The sequence below is a fragment of the Agelaius tricolor genome, unplaced genomic scaffold, assembly GCF_023055355.1.
Source record: "Agelaius tricolor isolate 1412-34295 unplaced genomic scaffold, bAgeTri1.0.p SCAF_2, whole genome shotgun sequence".
In the NCBI taxonomy this organism is placed as follows: domain Eukaryota; kingdom Metazoa; phylum Chordata; class Aves; order Passeriformes; family Icteridae; genus Agelaius; species Agelaius tricolor.
The window spans coordinates 21706399-21731301 of record NW_027269262.1 but is presented as its reverse complement, the minus strand read 5'-3'; the positions used below and the strand labels follow the sequence as shown (position 1 = coordinate 21731301).

Sequence of the window (24903 nt, the reverse complement as noted above, 5' to 3'; positions counted from 1 at the left end):
GTAAATTGCTGTTGTCAAGTCCTGAGATTTATTTGAGTTAAGCAATACTCAGTTTCAGCTTGACGTTCCTATTTGGGTGACTAAACCAATGCTTCACTTCTCAAAACAAGTTTTTAGCACCTTGTAAGGGAGAAACTTTCAAATAAGGCATCATAGGAGTTACAAGTACAAAAATCATATATTGAGTTTTTAAACAGCAAGAATAAAGTACCCATGATTATATGATTAGTCTGTCTTGTATGGAAAAGTGGAAAAGACTGATTATGTGTCTGTCCACTCTTTTTCCTGCCATTTTCTATACATCTGCTGAGACACAAGGAAGACAAGAAGTCATGTGAAATATGGGAAAGGAGGAGGATGTTGTCTGCTTGAACATTTTCTGCTCTTTTTGCTAGATCAGATGGCCTTGCTTTCATTACAGTTTAACTGTGCCTCTCCTTGCACTGAGGAGGGTTAAAATGCTTGAAGAGTGATGCAGGCTAAATGAAACTTTGTTTGGAGAAAGCTGACACATGCTACTATTAAAGGATGTGCTATGACTGCTTTTTGTCTCAGTGTTGATAGGACCATGAGTAAAAGTTACATTTGTTAACTATAATCCAAAAACTCCTATCTCAATTGTAGGCATATTGCTAAGTTGATTAATGTTCTCAGAACAGGCTGTTTGCATACACTAAAACATTTTATCAAGGTAGTAATCAAATCCTGAATGATATCCAAAAAGAGAGTGTCAGAGATGAACACTGGTGAGAGCTTTGGGATGTTAAAATAAAAATATGAGCACAACAATTGAATATCCCCAGGTTTGCAGAGTTAAAAAGATGTCTTGCTCAAATCCAGCCACAGGGACTGGTACAAATGAAAACATGAAGAAAGTCAGGTGAGGTAAACTCACCTTTATCTTAGAGGTAGTGTAATTATTTCCTCCTCCTTTGTACTGCTCACATATTTCACCCCTGAGATTCTTTTTACTTTAAATATGTGTTTTTGTAACCATACAGATTTGTCTCTTGAGATAGACTAGAGCACCATGTGAATTCTAGACTGCCCTTGGTTCTCAGGATTTGGGCAAATGAGAGCAAGACCACAGGTATACATCCCTAAGAGAATCTTTATGGTGCCTGAACAGTTAATGCTTCGACATAATGTCTGGATGCCACCAGCCTGAGAATAGACTGAAAAGGTAAAATGAGTTCAGGCTATTTTCAGCTTCTGAGGAGCACTCCAAAGTCAGCAAGACTAAATAGAACAGGCTAACTGTGCAATCCTTAAGAGGGAAGAAGCAAGTAAACAGATTTTAAAAAGCAGTCAGTTACTGAGGTGTTAATACAGCAATAAGTATGTTCATGTTAATGAATAACAAACTAAGGGAACGGACAGTGGTGTTACTGATTCACTCTTATTTCACTCTTGGTACTTATTAGGGTAGCTGAACTTCAGATTTTTAAAGAAAATGCTCTGATTCAGTTGGTCCTACTAGAGAACTAGTTCCAGTTTAGAGCCCCATGCTTAGTGCTGTAATGGGAAACATACATGAAAGCGATGTGGCTGTAGGGAGAGTTTGAAGGCATGGGCATTTACTATGATTAAGTAAAGGTGAGTGAAAAGTAAAGAAGGAGGGAAAGTAATGCTGGTGTTGGACTATATAGTCTTGCAGTAAGATTCCTCAGGTCCACTGTGAAAAATGTAGGAAAGAAATTAGATATTTGAAGAAAGTTGGAGTGAAATTATGTTGCACACGTTCCAGTGCTGATAGCAGTGTTTAAATGGTTACCTGTGAATATTTAGAGGATCCTTGTAGTTGAAGAACATGTTAAACACTTTCCTTAATTGCTGCTTGGATGTTGCCAAGTTTATATTTTTTCAAGGGAATAGATCAGGTTTTACCTTAGTTGTCCCACATCCCTTGTTGTTGAAGTTTGTATTCCCAAACTGACATTTACTCTTGCTTCAAAAATACGACTAGAAGAAATGTTAAGAGAACGTGTAAATCATTAAAGCAGGTGTTAATCCATACATTAATACTACACCAAGTTTTGGTGGTCATTTATTTGTGTGTGAGGTGGCAGATGGTTTGAAAATGCCATTGCTAAATTGATGGTATCACAGTAAAATAGTTCAAGCTCACTACAGTCTATATAGAGATGCCAGTTATGATGCTTATGGACCATGTCAGTGAGTTTGATTGCATTTAAAACTGAATGCCTTATAGTCTCTGTGTCAGAAAACTGCTGTTGGAAATCTTGGAGCTAAACAAACATTTTGTAAATGGATCTGGGAAAATCAGGAAATAAAATGGAACCTTCAGGTCACCTGCCAGCTTTATTTTGTGTGTGCGTGGCATAAGTTCAGGTAGCTGATAGGCTGTCACCTTTATTTTTCCTGTGTGTTTGCCTTTCAGGCACACGCCAAAGAATAACACAGCTCTGTTAGGCAACTAATCTGTATTGCTTTGCTGAGGAATGCCTTTTTTTATTTGTATACTCTCTTAAGAGGAGAAATCTGCAATGAGGAACTTTCCAGATATCGTAAGGTGTCCTTTCCGCTTCTGGCTAAAAAGCATTTTAGAGAAGACAATCATGCTAAGTACGCTTGTATCGTAACTAAACACTTTATAATGCAGTGACTTAAATTGTTACCTTTTAAGTCTTGTTACAATAATTGTGTGTTACACAATTAAAGAAATGCAATCTCGCATTACCCTTTCACCTTTGAGACACTTGATACGCATGTAGAAGCTGCAGGTGGTGTAAATGAGGTCACTAAAGAAGACTATCAGTTATTGCATCCTAGCTGTTGCTTCCTTAACTAAAACCAGGTTGTAAATGCATACAATAAATAAGATACCGGTCTCTGGTAAATGAGCAACAGCTCACTTGTAACAGTGTTTCTTATCTCTTAAGCAGTGTGCAAAATATGCAGTTGTCTTATAATAATGACACTGGCATTGCCTGTCCTTGTAGGAAATGGAACAAAATTTTTTGACCTTCAAAGGTGAATTAAAGACAGTCTGATTGTAGTGGGTTGCTATTAGAGATTCTTTTCCTCCTTAACTAAATCTATTTCATTTGAGTCATTTAATTCTAAAATACTGACACTTAAAACTTCGGTAGATATATCATGTAGTGAGGTAAAAGGTTTAGATTATTGTAAGTTGTTTTTTGGGTTTTTTGTTTGTTTGTTTTGAGGCAAGGAATGTGGTGTACATAGCTTGGAAAGTGTTCAACTGTCAGCATTTTAATTCATATTCATACTGCTATAGGCTGTATTCGTCCAGACGTGTGAAGCCTGATTGCCATGGGAAAATGAATGCATGTTAACCACAGCTCAGTTTCAATTTGTTTTTCTTCATGTTTATAGTGCTGTGTTCATTTTTAACTGCTGTTACAGAATTTCCAAAATTGCTTTATTATGTTACAGAAAGAGTTCAAATGGCAGTCTACTATAGCCTTTATTCTTTTCTCTTTTGGCACTTGTTTCTTCTCACAACTGTAAAGACCATCTAAGGGCTTTCTGTATTCGTTTAGCAGTCTTGCATTTATGCTACATACACTTTTAGTAGGCCTAAATGCTTTCCAGTCTTTTAAAATTTATTGGAAATAGCAGATTTGTAGTCTGTACGGTTGTTTGGCTGTGCTTAAAAAGTAGAGCATAGGTGTGTGGGATAATGTAAAAAAGTAAGAGGTAGTATTGTGCAGAAAGGAAAGACAATCAACTGTTGTGCTAGTTTAGTGAGCAGAGCAGCCTGAGCTGTAGGCTGTGTCAGGTGTGCTCCTGCTTGCATACATGCATACTGTTTACAATCAATAGGGATCTGTCCTAATTGCCACTCAGATGGGTCTGGACAGTGAAGCTTGGAGGAGCTGTAACACTTGCTCCAGCCAGTCAGTGTCAAGCTCTGGGCAGTGGCTGGATGCCAGCAGGTCATGGTTCCACCTGCCTTGCTCAATGTCTGGTGGTTGGACTAGGTAATCTCCAACCTCAACAATCCTGTGATTCTAGGAACTTCATTCTAGATGTATGGGAGTCTGCCCAATTTGAAGAAAGCGTCAACTCCGTATTACACGTATGTAGCTCTGAAAGAGTTACTCAAAAAGTTTTTGGTGGTAAAAACTTTCATTCTTGTTTTACTTCATGGGAATCAGAAACTCTTGATTGAAAGTTAGATTGCCTAAGAGCCATCAATGACTTATGCCAGTATGCTAGAGAATACTTCTGATCTTGGTCTTTGTCTAATTTTGAATGCTAGTTCTAAGGCAGCATAGCAGCAAGAAAATAAAATGTAAAACTGTTAAACTTCTTGTAGCTAAGAATTCTTTATTTTGTTTCTTTAAAAGTTACTTTTGAAGTTGATGTAAAGGTTCACAGATGTTGCACACTTGCATATTGTGGATGGATCAAGAACTTAGTAATGATACTTCAATTTTCCTATATTGTGTGTATCTGACTATCTTGTTGACTCGAATGTCTGTAAACATTTTTATTCAGGTTGTTGTAAAATATGATTATTTCTTGCTCTTTATTGTAATAATGTGTCTTCATGTAATATAAATTGGCTTAGGCTGATTGTTAACATGAGTTTTAGACTGATTATTTAAAGTCATCATTCTCACTTGTCAGTTATGGATAGGCTGCTACATTATACACCTAGATTCCAAAGTTTGGCATGCATAAGCTTACCGAATAAAATGACTACTGATCAGTACTGTAATAAAGTAGAACTTTCTAGGAATATGCTTCTGTATTTAATTGGTCTGCTGACTAGAACTAATTTTCCCCTCCTTCTCCACAGAATGTGTATGTAAACATAAGCCGCATCATGTCAGTAGCAAGCCGCCTGATCGAGTCTGGTCATTACGCTTCACAGCAAATCAAACAGATTGCCAGTCAGCTGGAACAGGAATGGAAGGCATTTGCTGCAGCCTTGGAAGAACGTAGCACGTTACTGGACATGTCCTCCATCTTCCATCAAAAAGCCGAACAGGTCAGTAAATGGGGAGAGCATCAACAAAAGTTTATGTCCTGCAATGGGAGTTGTGCAGTTTGTTTTTGCTTTGGACAAAAGTGCAAAAAGTGATTGAAAAGGTTGGCAAGAAAGCCAGAATATTTATTTCTGCCAATTTCAATACTCAGACAAAACTTTGTTCTCCTCAGTTTAGCCCATTGGCCTTAAATTTTCCATGGCTTTGCCTACATCAGTGCAAGATGAAACAACCAAATTAGCTATATGAATAAAATGAAGTGGACTGAAATGCTTAAGTATATAAGGCTTTTAAGTATCTATATAATGCCTTTTCTACATCTAGAAGCTGTCACTTCTTCTACTGTCCTCACCATTCAACTCCCATCAGTCCTTGAGTGTCAAGATTTAACTCATGATAATTGCTTTTAGAAAGCATAAGTTGAAGTAGCCTGAAAGTTGAGAAGTTAATTAACTGCCTTCTGAATCTGAAATTGTGGTGGGAGAAGTTTACTTAGTATTCCATAGGAGATTGCTGCTATGCTAAAAAAATATTTTAGCTTTAGGCCTATACCAATTATTTTAATTAAGTCATTAACCATGTGTAACTGCCAGAGAAGAGGTATATGCAGGGGAAATAGGAATAAATATCCCCAAGTTAATAATCTTAATGGCAAAAGCATGTTTTGTCCTCAAGGGAGTTCAGTTCTGAAGGAGTTGCTCTGTGTGTGCAGTTGAGTCACCCACTGATCTTGTAGAGTGTCTGCTCTGGGCATCCCTGGTGTGTTCGGAGAGCAGAGGTTCTTGGATGGGTATAGCTGATGTACTGTATGTAGATACTTTTCTTTCATTTTGCCTTGCTAAATTATATCCAAGGAAAGGTCTCATGTCCGATATAACTTTAATTTGGAATGAATGAAGGAAGCATTTGGGCACTGGAAACTTCAGAAACAGAGAGAGGCAGTACAGTTCATATTAAGATATTTTTTCACTGATTTCTACTTCATGGATATTTAACTTGATAAATGTCTAGACATTAGAAATGGGAGTGTATTAAGATGCAAACTTTCATTATGTTAGTGGTGGCATTGGCTTCATGTCCTTAGACAGACTAATATAATAAAATGATGTCACTGCAACAGGTCCTTTCAGCTGGTTTTACAGAAAAGCTACATAAAAATGAGAATAAAGAACTGTCTTCTGATAGAAAAGTTGTCAGTCAGCTTGCAGCTTTTGATAGACACAGTTCAGTACCTTGTCAATGTTGATGCTTTTCTAATTACTTGGGTCATTTGGGTTTGCATTTAAGCCTTTGAGCTATACTTGTAGGAGAGAGATGAATGAAATTTGAACAGGTATGTATACCTTGACTCAAATGTGGTTAATAAATTATGCTCATCAGAAGTCAAGGGATTAAATTTTTTGTGTGATTGTGTGCTGGGCAACTATTGCAAGGGTCAGTGTTACCTTCTTTACTACTAAATATAAGTGTAAACAGACGGAAAGATAAAAATGAGAGAAAATAGTGCAACATCTGCTGGGATTAATATACTTTTATTTGCTCCTCCTTGCAGTTTTCATTTTATGATGAGCTGCGATGGATTGCCCTAGTTGATTTGTAAGATACCTGCCTGTGATATATTAGCTGTTCCATTAACAGTGGAGAGCAAGTTCAAGGATAGCGGGTTTGGAATGTGAGGAATGACCCCTTTAGAGACTAGTGACGCTTGACCTACATAAAAAGATTAAAATGTAGGCAGCCCAAGGAAAAAACTCACCCTTCTTGAATGCATGTTTTCTCTTGCAAGTGACAGATAAGTGTCACTGCCTCCTGTCAGGCACAGTGAAGGCTGTACCAGCTATCAGGGCCTGCTCACTGGTGCACATGGAGCTTCCGTTAACGTTCAGTGCTTAACCTTAGAGATTTTTTAAACTGGCCCTTAGTGAGAATTAAAGTATTTTAGAGCTACGTACTCCACCACCCTTCTGCCCAGCTGTCAAGCAATAGAAGAGTACCAGAAGTGATCTATTAATTAGTTTTTCCTCAAAGACTACTTGTGCTCCAAGAATTAAGATGTGTATGATGAAATAAAAGGCTTGGTCTCATAACTTTTGAGTCTCAAACTTGATATGAATAGAGGAAATTTACTTTACAGAGCTCACATGTGTTTGGCTGTACTAGGTTCAACACTATGAAAACTCCTAGAAAAACAGATTGTTTTTCCTCTTTCCCTTCCTAGCATAACAAGGGTATAAAATTCATGCCCCCTAGCTGCGAAAAAGTAAGTTGGCAGAACTTCTGCTGTGCATATAGCTGTGATGGCAGTTTCTTGTTTATCAAGAAAGCTTTGCTTCAGAGATAAGTTAAATTGTCTGCAGAAGAGATTTCTGTTGCAGTATCCTCAATTTTCCCTGAAGGGCTTGACTCAAGCAGCTATGCTGATATAGCTGTGTGCTCAAAGTTCAATGCTAGTCCTAAGAGACCTCCGCTTAAGTTGTAAATCCCTTACATGCTTGCTGCTGTAGTAGCTTGCCAAATGGATTTAGTGCTTCTCTGCACATAGAAGTTAGTTCTTTGGGGACTGAGGTGTGAATTCACTGTGCCCTGACACTGCTTTTCTTCCTTGATAACCTCTTTCCAGAAAAAGACAACTATGGAGTATTTCAGTGAATAGTTCACCATTAATTCTTTGTGTGCATATGCAAAGTAACATGGTTTTCTCTGAAGATTAAAAAGAGGTGAGGTGATAAACCTCATGATACCATGAGTATCTGCACAGGGAGCTGATGGGTAAAAACCAAGGGTCTGGACTTGAAAGCTGTAGCATGTTTTACTTCCTTGTGTAAACAAGACCTTAGTTGGCTTTTGTGTTTTTGAAGTGCTAGGTGCAGGATGAAGGCAGCTTCTTAGCTGCAAAGTCAAGAAAAGGAGCAAGAGTAAACTTGAAGCATCAATGTTGCCAACAGTTAAATTGGTTCTGAAGACTGCCAACATCTGGCTAAGCCTGCCTGTCTCCTAACAGCTCAATGAGTTTGATACCTAAAAGCACAATTTTCAGATACCTAAAAGCACAAGTATAATCAGACTTGAATATTTCTTTCTATTCTGATAAAAATTTCTGGTTCTTTCAGAGAGAAATACTGTAAAGACTTTTTGCTTAAAAGAAGCCTTTTCAGTGTGTGTCATGCAGATGAATGTCCTTTTGGATGTTACCATCATGTGTGTACTTAATGGTAGAACCCGAAATCAAAGCCGAATGTTTCTTTGTTGCAGTACATGAGCAATGTGGACTCATGGTGTAAAGCCTGTGGTGAGGTGGAGCTTCCCTCAGAGCTGCAAGATTTAGAAGATGCTATCCATCATCATCAAGGGATCTATGAGCACATTACTTTGGCTTACTCTGAGGTCAGTGTTTTGTTTGTTTCCTTAGATAAAATTGTGTCGTGTTAAGTTTGGATCGTGATTCAGTAGCACTTGTTGCATTAGGAGTTAGTTGGAAACTCAAGTGTTGAACTTCTTTTTAAATTTTATATACTGGATTTTGCTATTGTTGTTCAAAAGTGAAGTGTTAAAGTCCTCCCTGTGACCTTTGGAAAGAAATTAAAAGGATAGATTTAACCATGTGTGGTACAAGCAACCCTTGGAGCGCTAAAGTACGAAATATGTTTTAATTTGCATTTCCATGTTACTGCCTTTTAATAGCAGTGGGATACTATTGTTTAGGCATTTACTTGAAGGGAAGTTAGCTGGGCATTCTTTGGGAAGGTATTCTGTTGGCATGGATTTCTCTAAGTGTATTTTGAAAATCCATCTCTGAAATTGCCTCACCAAAAAACCTTAACTACCAAAGGATGTTACTTGAGAAGCCAGAAGGTAATGCATTTAGTCTCATCAACCTCACAGACACTTAAATGAGCTAAGGATGCCTATGTAGTCAGCATTTGTAAGATTAGCATATCCTATGCTGGTGCTCTAATCTTGGACTCAGCACACACTATTGTCACTATTTCTAGTAGTTGTATTTACAGTTTAAGATAAAAGATAAGAAAAGATAAATTTATTCTGAAGGTGATCTATAAAATGATGATTCAACTATCCTTTTTTTTCTTTCAAATTTGGAGTTTTTTGTTGTGTGTTACTTAGCGGAAATCAAATTGGTATTCACTATTATTAGCTAACAGTATTTTCTACATTTCCTGTTTTACTTGTCTTTCCTTCTTCTGTCAGGGTTGTTCTCATTGTTGGGTAAAATTGTTTTTGCTATTCAATTGGACTGATGTTGTTCTGGATTAAATACAGTAGTTTTGTACTGAAATTCCGTGTTTGGTTAAATCATGGTAAAAATGATCAGGTGACACAGGATAGCTTAGGCCACAGCTTGCACCTGTCTTTAAAAGGAGGTCATGTGGGTTTGAATTAATGGTTGTGATTTATACATTACATTAAAGTTAAAACTACTTTCTGATGAACCAACTTTATTATAGGAAACTGAATCCTAAGTCAGGTCACATTTCATTCAGCAGTAAGGGAGGGTAAGTTTAGTGCTGATCATCCATCCTATTGGTGGTGTATCAAAACCGGGTTTTTTTAATACCTGACAACTTAGGGCCTGCATAAACTTTGTGACCTTGAGTTAGATGGCCAGAGTTCATGAATTCTCGTTCTTCTGTGTAAAATACACATTGATATCCCTATTTTTGCTCTATGCCACACTGCTGTGTCAAGTGATCTAATGACATACTATCACACCTGATAATATTGCAGTTTTACCTACATGTAACTCTTTTAACTCATTCTTGAAAGCATGTTTTGTAGTAATGTTTCTTGTCTTCATTATAAACTTCATCATTAGGAGAGACAGAGACATAACATGATTGTAACAGATTTATGTGGAGAGGCAGTCTGGGATGCATGCTTCATGAGAGTGCAGCAAGGAGGAGGAAAGCTAGATTTCTCAAGAATAGTGATTATAAAGGGCTGAGGTTGAATTTTTTCTAGCTGGTTCTGTTTGGTTTGAGTTGGTTTTGTGTGGGTTCTTTGCTTTTTGTCAGGGATGTGACTGGATGAGCCTGCTGTTAAGTGTAAATAAGTACTGTGGATTAGCATGTTAAATAATGTTTGCTTGCTGGTGATGCATAAAGAAAATAAATTAGACTGGTAGATTATAGGATTGCTTTGGGACGTACCTTGGAAGTTTATTTAGGATTTCAAAGCTGTAGCTTTTGACTTTGGGCTAGCTAGATATTTTAACAAAATCTTCACTGGTACTCCTCAAAGGAAAAAAAGAGTACTAAGTGCCTTTCTTCTGATTTCTGGTCATTACTTTTCCCCATCTGGTAAAAAAACAGTTTTGTCTTTAGCAACCAGAATTAGTGCAGAAGGAATAACTGTATGTGTGTACAACTTGTGTTCCTCCTCTGGGCAGAAGGTTTTATTTTGCATTTTTCAAACGTGCATTCGTTTTTGAAGATTGATGGAGGCGTCTTTCTGTGTCAGGATATTACAGCACTATTGCTTATCATTATTAGATGTATGACTTCATTTCTATTACAGTATGGAGCTCCTTTTATTTTGTGATGAATGAACAGTGGGGGAAGAGAGAGCAACACTTTGGGAATCACAACACTGTCATTCATTTTAGATTGCAATGTCTTGACAACACAGCTTAGTTGTAAGGTAGAAGACAGTAATTTTAAGAAAGTAAATGCTTTTAAGACTAGACAGTCTGATTTTACTGAGGGTAATTACTGTATATTACTAGTAAAGCAATTTACTAGCTTACAAGATGAGACAACTGGTATGCCTGAAAATCTGACAGTTGTGCCTTAAATGAAGTTATATAAATAAAGTTATACATCTCACTGAAATCTTAAGGCAGTCATGCACTAGGAAGGAAGAAAATTTTAGTGTATTAACTCCAAAGGAAAATCTGTGCAGTCATTTGTTTTGTAAAGCTAAAAAACTAATAGGATCAAGGGCCTGTCACAGTTACTTTTTTTCACCTAGATTTTATGGACTCTGAATGGATAATTGAAGTCCATTATCTTGAAATACTTGAAGGACTTACTAGATAATTCTTCTGGATACAAAAAAGAAAAAAAAGATATCATTGTAACTATGCTATGGACTATGCATTTTTTTCTGCTGACCCGACTTTACTGGAGCTAATTTCAGAAGTGAGCATCATTCTCTGTGTTGATACTCATTGCTAAAATGAAAGAGCTTGAACTGAAACTGAGAAATAAACTCCCTTGTAGCCTAATTATCAGAAAAGAATTTTCATTTGGATTTGTTTGACTACTGAATAACAAATTTAAAATGTGTCTAGACTTCATAAAAATTGTTGAAAAGAGCCACTGGGGGAAGGCCTTGGCATGTTTGGTGTTTCTGTAGTGTGGATTTGATGGATTCAGGCTATTATTTATACTTGTGTCTTGTGGTTTCAGATGATTTTTGTTCCTGCCTGCTAGATGAGCTGTTAGAAAAGTTCTTTGCAGGTAGCACAATGATAGTGGATTGTAACATCTCTCTGAGCTTCATGCTAAAAGTGACAGGGTAAACACCAATGAAAAGTGTTTTTAACACTAGATGTTGATAGTGATCAGATAAGAGAGGATTTTTGCTTTTTAATTAGCATGCAAGGTAAATCTGGATATTTCTGCTGTGATATAAATCAGAGAAGACAACAGTTAGAAATGACAAATGCTTCCTGTCAGTATCAGTAGTCAAGACATTTTGGAAACCAGTATCTTTCTGTGCTACACGGAAAGGGTTTAAGTGATTTAATCAGAATTAAGTCTGCCATAACAGCAGTTTTCCCTTGGCTTACCAGTAGCAGTAATAATTTAGAAGTTGTAAATTGTGTCAGATTGAATCATGTACTAAGTTTTATATCTGCTGGTTTAAATGTATTTGTCAAATACTAACCTATAGAAAGTAACCTCTCTGTTCACCTTTACATCAAATGAAGAGGGAGATTGTTTTGGAAGGCTAATTCTGGACAAATGCTTAATTTTAGGTGTTTCGTTGACTAGGGAAAGAGATGAAGAATATTTATTCAAAGTTAGATTCAACCAGTTTTTTCAAAAAAGCTCACAACAACAGCAAAATCTCAAACCAAACAAAAAAATCCCAAAACTGAAGGAAAGTTATTCTTAAAGTAATGAAGAAATGGAAAGAAAGGCCGTTATTTAGAAGAGTGATACTTGTTAAAATTATTTTAAAGAGAAGGAGAATATAATTTTTTTTTCTTTCCTATAACAGCTGCATGTAGGTATTAATTTCTGCAATATAACAAGTCTTCATCATTGCTCCCTGAGTTCTTGAAGACATTTAGAACTGGGAGAAGGGTTGGGATACCAAGTAGTAGCCCAACAAGCTTTTGGCAAGACATGTAATTCTTCATCCTTTCTGGTGGTCAGGTGAGCCAAGATGGGAAGTCACTCCTTGATAAACTTCAGAGACCTTTGACTCCTGGGAGCTCTGATTCCCTCACCGCATCTGCCAACTACTCCAAAGCAGTTCATCATGTCCTGGATGTCATCCATGAAGTGTTGCATCACCAGCGCCAACTGGAAAACATCTGGCAGCATCGAAAGGTCCGCTTGCACCAGCGGCTTCAGCTCTGTGTTTTTCAGCAGGATGTTCAACAGGTAGGTTTTGTTTCACTTGGTCTAAATGCCTTTGTATTCTGTCAGCCTGATTGCACTGACAGGTGAGTTTTGACTGCTAATTCCCATGTTTTTTTGTACAACAAGTGAATAGTTGCATGGGGTTGACTGAATGATACCAAGTTCTGTGTATTATCAGAACTTGGCTATTGGCTGTTATGGATAAAAACAGTAGTTGAAAGTTAGTTCTACTTTGTATTGTTCTGATTTTAAAGTAATTTATTTACTTTAAGTTATATATGATGAAAAAGATTTTTAATATAGGCAGCTGTTCTCAGTTTATGCTGGAAGCTGACACTTACATTGTGGGTAAAATTCTGGACTTGAAGTGTCAAAAAGGCTTCTTGTTGTAACATGCAAAAAATTAGTAGTGTTATTCTGTAAAATTTTGGTTTTAAATCCTCACTGATAATTAATTGACTTAATAGTGTTTCTTTAAAACCTGAGAGTAGTTATTATAAAAATTACAAAAATTACAATTAAAAAAAAATTTAATGATTATAATTATAAAAATTACAGATGAGATTACTTTCTGATAATAACACTGTTCTTGAATTAATTGTTATTACCTGCTATTTTTTTATTATCATGACAATATCTGTAAAAGTTAGTAGTTACATACAGGCATTAGTATCCCTGACACACCTTTGAGTTTTGAAAGTAAAACAACATAAAATTCCTTGGTTGATGGGTTTTTAATAAGCATAAAATGTTGGCTTTGAACTTCAATTAACAGAGACATGAGTAATTTATCCTTTAAGAGCTCATCTTCATAAAAAAGTAAAGATGGTCAGTATTTGCTGATCACGGTCTTTCATTTCAGTGTAATAGTATCCACAAATCACAACTTGTGAATGGAGTTTTTTAGATAGATAGCCATAGTTCTGGTTAAACTAATCTTTTTTCATCAGAATTAGTTGCACTTTAAGCTAAATTTCTTGTACTTTTCTGTTTCAAGAAGATACTGGATGTGAGCAGTTGGGAGTGAAATAACTGATTTTCATCATTTACACTAGTTGAGAAAGGTAATTTAGGCAGATGGTGGGGAGACTGAGCAATCCTGATAACTGAACTTTCTTTGACATCTGGTGACTATCTCTTCAAATAATTAAAGAAAATAACTTAATAGAAGATAGACTTAATAGAAAATACTTAGCGGTAAATTTTGTAAAATCTTCAAAACTTTATAACTTTTTTTAATCTAAAAAGAAGCATACATTGAAAGACAGACTGTTATCCAGATTGTCAATGCTGAGATGTGACAAAGGATGTAGAAAGGCCTGAAAGTATTAGCTGACAAAAGAGTAAAAGAAAGCAGAGGGGATGTTATGAATGGTAGCAAGGGCACAGAGAACAGAAGATTCCATTCATTATGCCATTGTCTAAGTCCTTGAGGCTCTCCATGAAGATTACAGCATAAGTAGTGGCTAGTAAGGAGGGTCCAGTGCTGGTACTTGCATGAGTAGTCAGTGAAGGGCCAACCCAGAATATGCTGTGATTCTGTGATGAGGCACAGCCCACAAAGGAATCACATCCTAAATTGAAAAGGCTTTGTAAGGAATCTTCAGAAACTGAAATTAACACAGTAGTTTGATTTTCAGGGGAAAATGTAGGTCCTCTCAGCAGTCTGGTGCCAACAAGTATGGATTGGATGGTGGAACTTCCTCCTCTCGTTTGAATTGAGTTCAAGTAGGACCTACTTAGGCAATCTAGGCCAAGGGGTCTCCTGAGGTAATTTGCCAGGTGCATAATTCAAGTTTCAGGCCTGTAGGCCAGGCTTTAGGCAATTTATTTCCTGGGGGAAGGTGTTCATTAAATGCTGCAGAGAGTCTTACTGTACTGCTCCTACTCTTTACTTTTAATATCTTGGGAGTCCTAAAATGCTTGTAGGAAATTTTCATTTTCTGTTCCATCCTAAATCATGGCTCTGGGTGTGGAGGAGTGAGCTCTCAGACTGCTTTGTTCTTTGAAGATGGCAAATAACCCAGCATTAGACTCAAGTCATTGTGCAGTCACCACCAGGTTCTTCAGCAAGATGCTGGATTTTCCTTCTCTGTATTGGACTCATCAGCCTTTGGAACTGCTGCATTTAAGATGAAGTAGTTGCAGATTTGAAAAAAACAAAGTGGACAACAACATATTTTTATAACTAGTATCAGGAATGTGCTATCCAAATAATGGATGTGGATTGTGAGTACACCAGAAGTTTTCAGTGTGAACCAGTTGACTCGAGAATGTTGATCCACATTGACTTATTATTCAGCACTTCATGCCTTACCTCCTGGTTGGAGAAATTTCTTTCATCCTGTTTATGCCTGTGGTTTCTTTCTATGCTTTGCAAGACAGACATTGAATTAAGGTAGCAAGAGATCCTCTTGGCACTTTGAAGCTGCAGCCTTGTGCTTAATGCACATCTTAATCAACCATATGCAATTTCAAGCTAGATCTGTACAGAGATGCAGCCCTTGCTTGCTGTCTTCCTAAGCCCTTCCCTTAGTATGCAGTAATTACCACTGTCAGAGATTTAGCTGTCCTTTGGTTTATCTCTGTAATGGCTGTTAATTACTGAAATGTTGCATGTGGAAGTATAGCTCCTTATGTTGCTTTAACTTAACTTGACAGATATGGGGTATTTTTGGCACTGCATTATGAATTACGGTGTGAATTTTGGTCACTGTTCCCTTTCATAATTCAGCTTTTCATACTGGGATTTCAGGGCAGGTCAATCTGTAGGACAATGACCATTCGACATCCATACCAGACAGACTATTCTAATAGCCACAGCAGATGTCTTTAAAGATTTTAACTCCCTCAGCTTTGAAAATTTATCTGGGGGGAAAAAAGTGACCTCAAATAAAAAGATTATTTTTTCTTGCCAAAAAAAAGGGAAAGCAGCTTTATCAGATCATCCTAATTTATCTGAGCAATGTCAGTTTTTCATTTGAATACTCAATAACACCATTCAATGCATGACATTACTTTGGTTTGAGGTATTAGTTTAATTTATATCCAAGACAGTTCTGGAATGGTTTATGTAGAGCTCCAAAGCAACTTTCTTTCTAAAATACTTGAATTTTTGTTTGCTCATTCTCTCTTTGTTCAAATGTTAAAAAAACTCACTTAAGATTGATTGAGAAGATAACATGAAAGCATAACTATTGTGTTTAACTAACTATTACTAACTATTGTATTTAACTAACTAACATACTAACTATTGTCAGTAAAGTTAAATGTGGTGGGTTTTTTTTTCCATTTCAGAATAAGCTAAGTGTGGCCCTCTTCCACTGTTTATAGTTAGTTTGCACATAATGGCAAGCAACCAAGAGTATTGTAAGTGAATCTGTAACCGTCCTTTAGCATGAGTCTGTGATTTCCTCCTCCTCCCTCTGCTGGATTAATGAAATAACTCAGTTCATGGAAGTGTTAAGTGAGTGACAGAGTGGAGTTGGAGGAGGGAATTGACCATGTTGAGCTGGTACTTCACTTTATGTTACTTCCACCTCAGAAAGCTCATTGGGTTTTTTCTTCTGTCTTGCATGTTCTTGTATACTGGGAAGCTGTTTCTAGTGGAGCTTTCCAAATCAACAGAAACATTGTGGTGGTATCTTGAGTACACCAAGAATCATCTGCTGATCTTTTGAAGCAAGTAGTAAGGAAAGTAGTGCATGAAATAGTGAAAGTAGTAGATAAGAAGTGAATTACAGAAAATCTGAAATTTGAAATGTAAAAATGTATGACAGTCTTAAACTGAATGGAATTCTGAGTTTGTCTTTAGGCAGCAGAAACATGCTGGGAGATCTAGTTCCCAGTTAGTTTGTCTATTAACATCTAAAAATGGGGTTTTATTTTATTTTTTTTAAAAAAGTCTGGCCACTGCCACTCAGTTGTCTATGTAGCCCTTCTACATGCTAGTAGAAGTATGATTTTATGTTTAAGAGTTAATAAGCTTACAAGTAAATAATAGTCAGCCTTTCACCTAAGGAATGGAGCTGATTGATTCTGATATGAAGCAATAAAGCAGACTTGGAAAACAGCAACATGTTCTGCTTTCTAGGCCATGAAATGTCAAAATTGTGCATAAAGATAATGCTTGTGGTAGATGATACTGCTGACATTTGTATGATCAGAGTTTTGGTGCCTGAAAAACTCTTCTGATAGCTTGCAAGCCAGAAATTAGTAAAACATGCTGGCAGGAGGTGTTTTGAGGGTTTTGGTTTTGTTTTGTGTTTTTTTTGGGGGGGCGGGGTTGGGGGTGGTACGGGGATTAGTTAATTTTGTAGCTATTGTTTGGGGGCGGGGTGTTTTGATTTGGTTTGGCTTGGGTTTTTTTTCCCCAAAAATGCATGTATTTGATCATAGTGAGTGTCTTCTCTGTCCCTTCTGGATAAATGTGTGCTTCCTGCTTCATCTGCCTGCCTCAAGACAGGTTACAGTCACTGATTTCAGCCTTGAGTAATGAAGGGCGGGCCATGAATGCTTGCTACTTGCTAGCATCAACATGATTTCACTGTATGATTCCCATGTGGCTTTTGAAGGCGGTTCCAGTGTAAAATGGGACTTTTTTTGAGAGAGTATTTCCACATTTTAACTGTCCGAAGATCAGAAATGCAGATATTTCCATCTTCCCTTTCTGAATGCTATGTCAGCAGCAAGTAAGTGGAGATCAGAAAAGTGAATGTATGCAAAGTAGGTAAAGGGGTGGGGGGTGAGGAATGGACAATATTGTGGGAAAGACTGGTGCAAATGAGCACAATGAATCTGCAAAAGATCAGGTTTACTTCTACAAGCAGCATATACCACATATTTTACAGCCATGAGCAATGATTTTTTTTAAATGAAGCTGTCTTTCCATAGTAGCTTCTTCTGTCATATATTCTTTTGGGAGTTAGAAAAGTAAGCATTTTTCTAGATCCTGGGCATGAGGATGGTTTTGCTGAGACTGCAGTAGAACTTAATTGCATCATTAAAGCAACTTGCTGCAGTGGAGGATGATACTATTCACCCTTTGACTGAAAAGTGTTGAGCCTCTTAGACCTTTATGGATTACTTAAGTACCAGACTGAATTCCTTTTGCTTTCAGTATTGGTAGAAGAGTCCTTAGTGTCTCAGTGTGATGATTTCTGTAACTCTTACACATTTTCTTCCCCTTCCTAGGAGAAGTAAGTTGCTAAAAGGCTAATATCAGTGCCAACTTATGGTATTGTCCTTTGATTGAAGTGATATGCAAAGCACTTACTGATGAGAAGAGCCTAACTTTACTCTGCTTCTACATGCTGTAAAATTCCCAAGAGTACTTCCTCAGATTTTTTAAGAATCAAGGTGTGAAGATTGAACACTAATGAAATGTGTGTTCATACTGATTTCACTTAGAGGCAGTAATTTTTTCTAGTTGAGTGGTTTATGTCATGATCTGTGTACTGGATTTCTATGACAATTTCTTCCCTTGAGAAGTTATTCAGCATTATTCAAAGCAAAAATCATTCTCCCTGGGCTGCTTTCTGCATTTCATCCCATGCTTTCTGGGACTGATTTTACTGTTGATTTCATTTGTTAGCTTGTAGCTGTTAGTAGTCTCCAGTGTCCAGTCTAATTATTTCATCCAAACATATCTCTTTTCAGCTCTTTTTATAATGGGAAAAGTAGTCTCCTGAAACTAATCAAAAGTACTGGTAATAATAACTGAAGCTATGTTTATCTCATCACTCTCCTTTGTCTGATCAATATTTTACCTTGAAAGTAGAAAATGAAAACTTGCATTGACCTAAAACACAATAATATTCTTTTGCCAATACTGACTGGGAAAACAAGTATTGCAGAAGTTAAGTATGGAGATTTAATGAAGTGTTGGTGATTTGAAGTGGCTGTATTTTGGGGTATTAGGAAATTGTTTGTTGTTTTGAAGATGTTCAGTAGGAGAGAGCTTGCAAATGGAAAAATACTTGCATGGTCAAGATAAATGAGAAAACCATGTTTTCATTCTTTTTCTAAAGAAAGCATGGATGTTTTTCATGGGAATGGTGTGTGGGATTACATGTGTCTTGAATGTGATCGGGAGTGGTGTTGCAGGAATGGCTCTCAAATCTGTGTGGAGAAGAAGAAAGTCTCTCTTTAGTTATACTCAGTTATACTTTCAGTAAAAGAAAACTGAGGAAAAACGTCACCCAACTTTAGGAATCAGAGTAAAGGACACTAGTAGGTAAGGGGTACAGTACAGGCTTTTGCAAATTACTTTCAAAACCAACTAAAATATTCATGTTTTAAAGAAAAAAGAACGCTGAAGGTGAATGTTAGGTGTAAGGTATTCTGCACCACTGCGTAGGTGCTGTGTAGATATGTTTAGCTGACTTTAGAAAATTGCTTATGTGCTTATTTGTTGTTTTTAGTTCTGAATGTCATTCTTAAGCCTTTTGAGTGTCTTCCAAAAAACTAAATATTATATGCATACTGAAGTAATGGATTAAGTTATGGCTAGGAAGTAGTAGTTTGAAGAGAGGTTAGATGTTTTTGTTCATTCACTCATCAGAACTTTGGTATGTGTGCAGGAATCTTTTGTGTTAACTGACAGGAGCTAATTACATGTACAGTTTTTACTATTTATAAAGCTGTCAGGCCAGTCATTGTGGTAGAAGCATCAAGGTCCTTAAAATGTATTTTGTTCGCCACTTTTTCAGCTATAAAATTTACAATAAACAATTATGTCTGATGTTTTGAAGTGATAGATGCTTCTTAAGAACTGGAGCATATTCCTTCATATGCTCTGAATACAGACATTTATCTCATAATGATTTCAGCTAATTTTTCTTGTGCTAATTGAAGTTAGTTACTACTGAACCTTACGTCTTGGCTTAATGATATGTAGAAGGTTAAGTGATTTCTCATCTAAAGTAGAACTTCACTGTGTGATTCACCAGCAATATGCAAGCTTCATTAGTGTTACCTTGCAGAAAAATGTCAGCTGAAGGTGTAAACAGATTAGAGAGACCCTCACAAGGGGTCTTGCCACTTGGATCAGATTAGTGTCAAACTGATAAATGTGGAGAAATGGGGATGTCCTTGGTAGGCTTCAAAATACAGATATAATCTTGAATCATACTATTTTGCTAGTTTGAGCTAATTACTGCCTTGAGAAAAGTTAAATTAGATGTAATTAATGTCCTTCAGTGGCAACATTGTGTTTTAATCCAGCAGTTCAGTTCTTTTTAAGCAGTGCCTTTGCAGCTTCTCAATTACTTGAATAATTGTTTTTTTGTTGTAACATTCAATACAGCCACTCAGGGTTTCTGTTTGTCTCTCTTCTGTACCACAGGTGTTGGATTGGATTGAAAACCATGGAGAAGCTTTTCTTAGCAAACACACTGGAGTGGGAAAATCCCTGCATCGGGCCAGAGCTTTGCAGAAACGCCATGAAGACTTCGAGGAGGTTGCGCAGGTAAAAGCAATCACATGAAGGACTGTACACTTGTCATGGAAATAAATGAAAAATTCCTGCTTTTGCACTTAAGGGCTGTGCAGAGGGAGCCCCACTACAAAACATTCCATTCCAGGAAGAGATTGTTTTGTTTTTGTTGCAGGTTTTTATTGCATTTCTCCTTTATGCTCCAGCTTTGAGATGAAAAAGACAAACTTCCATAGTCCTAGAGGGTGTGAGCCTTAAAGTAAAATAGAATCACTATTATTTTATTTTTTTTTCAAAAGCATTCTTTCCAATATTGATATAAAGAAGAATGAAAATTCTCCTTTTAAAAGTAGCTTAGTTCCATGGGATTCTAGGATTTTAACTTTCATGCAGCCTTTAAGAGAGGATGGAGATGAATTGAAAGTCCTGCTTTCTGACCTTAAGCTTGGGGAGCTCCCACATTCTCAGTACAGTCTCATGGAGAGGAAGGGGGACTCCTAAGAAACCAGGTGAGCCAGCAGACTGGCCAACCTGGCTTGAGTTTTTTTTTCTTTAAATACGATGGAGTTTGTAAATGTCCTCCTTTTCTGAATAACCCTTAGTTTAGCCTTAACTGCTAATACAACTTCAGAACACATTTTTCTGTGAAAAAAATCAAAACAAGTAGAGATACAAAGAAATGCAGGGAAGTTAGCAAGGAGCTGGTGTAGCTGTTAGCCTCTAAAAGGGGGGATGTGAGGTGAAGAACAACCCTGTGATGGAAGCTGAAGGCTAGAATCCTCCCCATTAGGAACATGCACTGTCTGTCCACTCTTAGTGATTGGTAAGAGAAAACACTGTTTCTAAGATTAATGAAGAAAAATCTCCAAAGTGGGAGGTTGATATAGGGGTGCTTCAGTCAAACAGAAGACAACATTATTAGGTAATTGTGGCATTGTATGCAGGAGCTTGGCAGTGGCACCTGCTATGGGGAATGCATCACAAGTGTTGTTTACAGTTTGCCTGTCTAGTAGAAGATTAAACTCTTGATAAAATTTTATTGTAAATACAGTCTTAGAGCGCTCCAGTGGCTGAGGACTTGAAATAGCATCAGAAAATTTCCTCAGTATTGATTTCCTGTAAGATTTTCAAAAAGAATAGGTTTTGTTACTTTTGTATACATACATGCTGGATTTTCTATATGCATGTCTGTTACTTAATTTTTAGTAAAAAGTAATATTTTCCATGTGGAAATACTTATTCTTCTGGGTCAGACAAGCAGGAGTCTATTTCTGTAAGATACTTAAGAAAGCCTGAATGATCTCATACTTAATACTGCATTATTTGGGCAAAGAAGAAGAAAATGTTTGAGTAGCCGAAAGTGGATGAAGTGCATAGAAATGTTACTTGGATGTTAAAAAAAGTATCTTGTTAATTTGCATTGGACTTTAAAGCAGAAAATTTTAAAGCAAATGTTTACTAAAAACTTCCTAAAACTGAATGTTACTGGAGTTTGAAATTATCTCTTCAGGGAATGGGTGTAAGTTCTATTTTTGGAGGTACTGAAAACTTAGATTGGTCAAAGAACTTAAATATACTACAGGGGACTATCTTCCACTGACAGAAGGATGGACAAAATTATCTAATAAGTATTTTTTTCATCTCTAACTCTTGAATGTGTAGTGAGTTACTGCCAAGAGAGGCACACCCTCTGAGTTGTTCCTCTTACTTGCTGTAAAAATGAATATAAGCAGCCCAAAAGGCATTCCTGTTGTTGCTGTTACAAGGAAGATTATGTTCAAGTATAAAACAGCACTCTGCAGTCCTTGTTAAAGCATCAGTAACTTTTGGCTGACTTATTTTCTGCCTACATTTCTGGTTGGTCCAGGTCTTTGTTGTGTTTTTGATTTTGGGCTTTTATTGTTGTTGTTGTTGTTGCTCTTTCTGTTGTGATTTTGGTTTTGTTTGTTTTTAATAGCACTCTGAGCATTATTAGGGATTTTCAGTCAGTTCCAGCCAGAAGTTGAAAGTAATGTTAAATGAAGTGTCACTGGCATGGCAATGTTCTGGCAAGTCCGGGGAGCCAGCAGTTATGTTGACATGTTTCTGGTCAAAGGCTAACTCCTGATTTTGAGGGGAGTGAAAATTATTTTTTTCTTTTTTCTTCCTTTCTGCTTTTTCCCACATTCTTTTTTTAATGTGAATGAGGTGCCATTTCCTCAACAGCATTCAAAGAGATGTTAAAATAAGCTGTGTGTCAAATAAAATGACGTTCCAGTCAATGGGCTGTAGTCTCACAAACTATTCACTTCTAAATTAATATGAAATGAAGGTTTGTTTCTCTTTATTTAACACTTTTTATTACCACTACAAAAGCTAGGTAGTCAAAACTCAGCTAATAATCCTCCTTAAATTCTGATTACAAATTATTTCTACACATACGTACTTTGACTTGCACCCACTATTGTAAAATCGTGTTTTTCTTTTCATGTGAAGCCTGTCCAGTTCAATTTCTACTTACCCATCTTTTTCTTTCTTTTTTGACTCTCTCTCCATATTCATCTTTGTGTCCATAAGACCATTCAGTGAAAGTGTCAATTGTCCAAATTTTGACATAATTGAGTCACTTATTGGCATGAATTTTCAGCTTACAAGCACTGGATACAGGTCAATATTGTAGTTGTACTTCTCCGCGCATTTTTGCCTGAAAATCTAAATCAGCTTTTTGTGTTTCAAATGTGATCTGTGTCTGCTTTTTGACAGTAGTCTATGCTCAAAAACCACAAAAGGTGTATGGCAACAATCAGTTAGTGGGTTTTCCACAGGTAAGTCTTCTTGGTGCAAGAGATGCACAAGAAAGCTTATTGCAGACCTTGTCTGAATACACTGTTCATTTCCCTACCAACACCTGTTCCCATCTCCTTTAAGGTTATAAAAATGGGTTATGAATTTGGACTGGGTCTGAACTTTACTGATGAAATGGTTGCAATACATCAGATTAAAGGTCCCTGTCTTATACTCGCTTGTGGCTATCACCAGATGCATAAAGAAAAGGGACTGTATGCTTAAAAAGTTACCTTTACTCTCCCAGTTAACTGAGCCTGTTTGATGTTGGAACTGAAGGATGCATCTGAACCAGTCACTGATGGACTTTTCTTTCCTTAATTAGGCTACTTTTTCAACCCCTTTACGATCTTGGAATGTATTCCAGACCCTGTGGCAATGAGTTATGCAATTTAATTGCTCCTTAGATGAAAAGTACTTTGCTTTTTCATTTTAAGTGTATTGTCTGATGCTTAAATGTGATAGTGTCTGCTGTACTTAATGAGTCATCTATCTTATTTTCTATACCTTTAATGATTTGTACACCTCTGCTGGTCTCTAGCCATCCATGTGTCGCTCTTCCCTTTCCAGACCACAGTAAACTCCAGGTTGTTTGAAGTGCAGTCCGTATCTCCACTTACTTCTATTTCTGTGTTTATTGTCAGTAGTAGTCATTTCTGCACTAGCGTCTGAAATTTAATCTTTGGGTTTTCTTTGATGTGTCACTTCATATGCTTTCTAAAAATATGGTGTTGTTCTTTGTGAATAATATTGAGAAAACATTATTTAACAGAAAGATGGGAAAAATTATGGATTTTGTAGTTGGGGAAGGTGGTAAATTCCATTATGGACAATTATTCATAATTTTGGAGAAGAATGCCTATTAAAGACTTGCACAGAAGGATGGGACTACAGGTTGTCTTGAAGTTCTTACAGGGCTCCTTCTTCTCCCCTGGGATCTGAGGAGAGTGTGCTAGTGAAGAGATCCTGAGGAAGTTTGTCATCCTGAAGGCTCCTTTCCTTTCCTTCAATTTAGGAAATTGGCATAAGCACCATTAAGGAAGAACTCTTGCTCTCTTTGCCTAACTTTCAACTGGAGGCTGCCCCTTGGGACAAGTATTTTCAAAATTTTTGCATGACTGCTTTTTTCCCTTTGAGCATTGTTTAGAAGTGAGCAGAGAGCTGAGAGAGACAGTAGGTAGTAGTGAACACCTAGTTGATGTGATTTCTATCCAAAGAGCAGTTTATATTATACTCCAGCTCTACTTGGAATTGAAATTTGAGCAACAAGGCATGTGCCTGCTGCTAGGTTTGAGAATTGCAGCCCCTTTTGAAGCAGCATCCAGGCTGTGATCTTTTCTAAATACAGGCAGCTCACCATCCCCTTTACAGAAAGAGAAGTCAGATGTGCCTGGGCCTGTGTAATGCGGAAGATACTCCTGGAATTCATAAACAATGCTTCACATGTGAGATAAAGTTTTCATTAAAATGGGAAACTTCTGTTTCAGCCATCTGCAGCTGGGTGTGGTGCTCTGGACTGGTGAAGTAGTTGTTGTTTGAGGAGTGCCTTGAGGCTCTCTGGCCTTGCCCCCTGAACACATGTGAACTGCAGCCATGGAAGGCAGAACACCCAGGCACCACTCAGAGTGTGTTCAGGGTCAGCCTGGCCTGAGACAGTGCTCTGGGGCTTGGAGCTGCCTGCTCCCCACTGAATGGGATAAGCTCGTGTTTGTCTCTGCAGGCATTCCCTGGGAAACCAGGAAGGAGTTCTCTATCTCTCCATGCAACTAAAAAGCTGAGAGTTAAGGAAGGGCTGAGAGTTACATAGTCAAAGTCAAGGAACAGCGTGGATTTAATTCCTTGCATAAATAGATCATAATAAATTAAGGGGGAGCTCCCCCCAAATATGTGAAAGCTTCACTGAGTCATGTAATCTGTCCTGGGCTTGTCTGGTAATTTACCTTGATACCCTGGGGGAGAGCTCTTATTTCCTGCCCTTTAGTTCAGTTTTAGGGCTGGACTTGGATTTAATTTTTGTGGATATTATAATGTTAATTAGAGGTGTGATACTATA

At 37.2% G+C, this 24903-nt stretch overlaps 1 protein-coding gene across 3 annotated transcripts in view; it reads left to right on the top strand.

Annotated features, from left to right (window-relative positions):
• The window catches only part of TRIO (trio Rho guanine nucleotide exchange factor), a 244292-nt gene that overhangs the window by 86052 nt on the left and 133337 nt on the right, over nucleotides 1-24903 (top strand). For all 3 annotated transcript variants that reach the window (XM_071454088.1, XM_071454097.1, XM_071454106.1), the window contains exons 7-10: nucleotides 4793-4984; nucleotides 8235-8366; nucleotides 12383-12613; nucleotides 19938-20060. In XM_071454088.1, the coding sequence (XP_071310189.1) occupies nucleotides 4793-4984; nucleotides 8235-8366; nucleotides 12383-12613; nucleotides 19938-20060 (678 nt within the window). The remainder of the gene's footprint in view (nucleotides 1-4792; nucleotides 4985-8234; nucleotides 8367-12382; nucleotides 12614-19937; nucleotides 20061-24903) is intronic.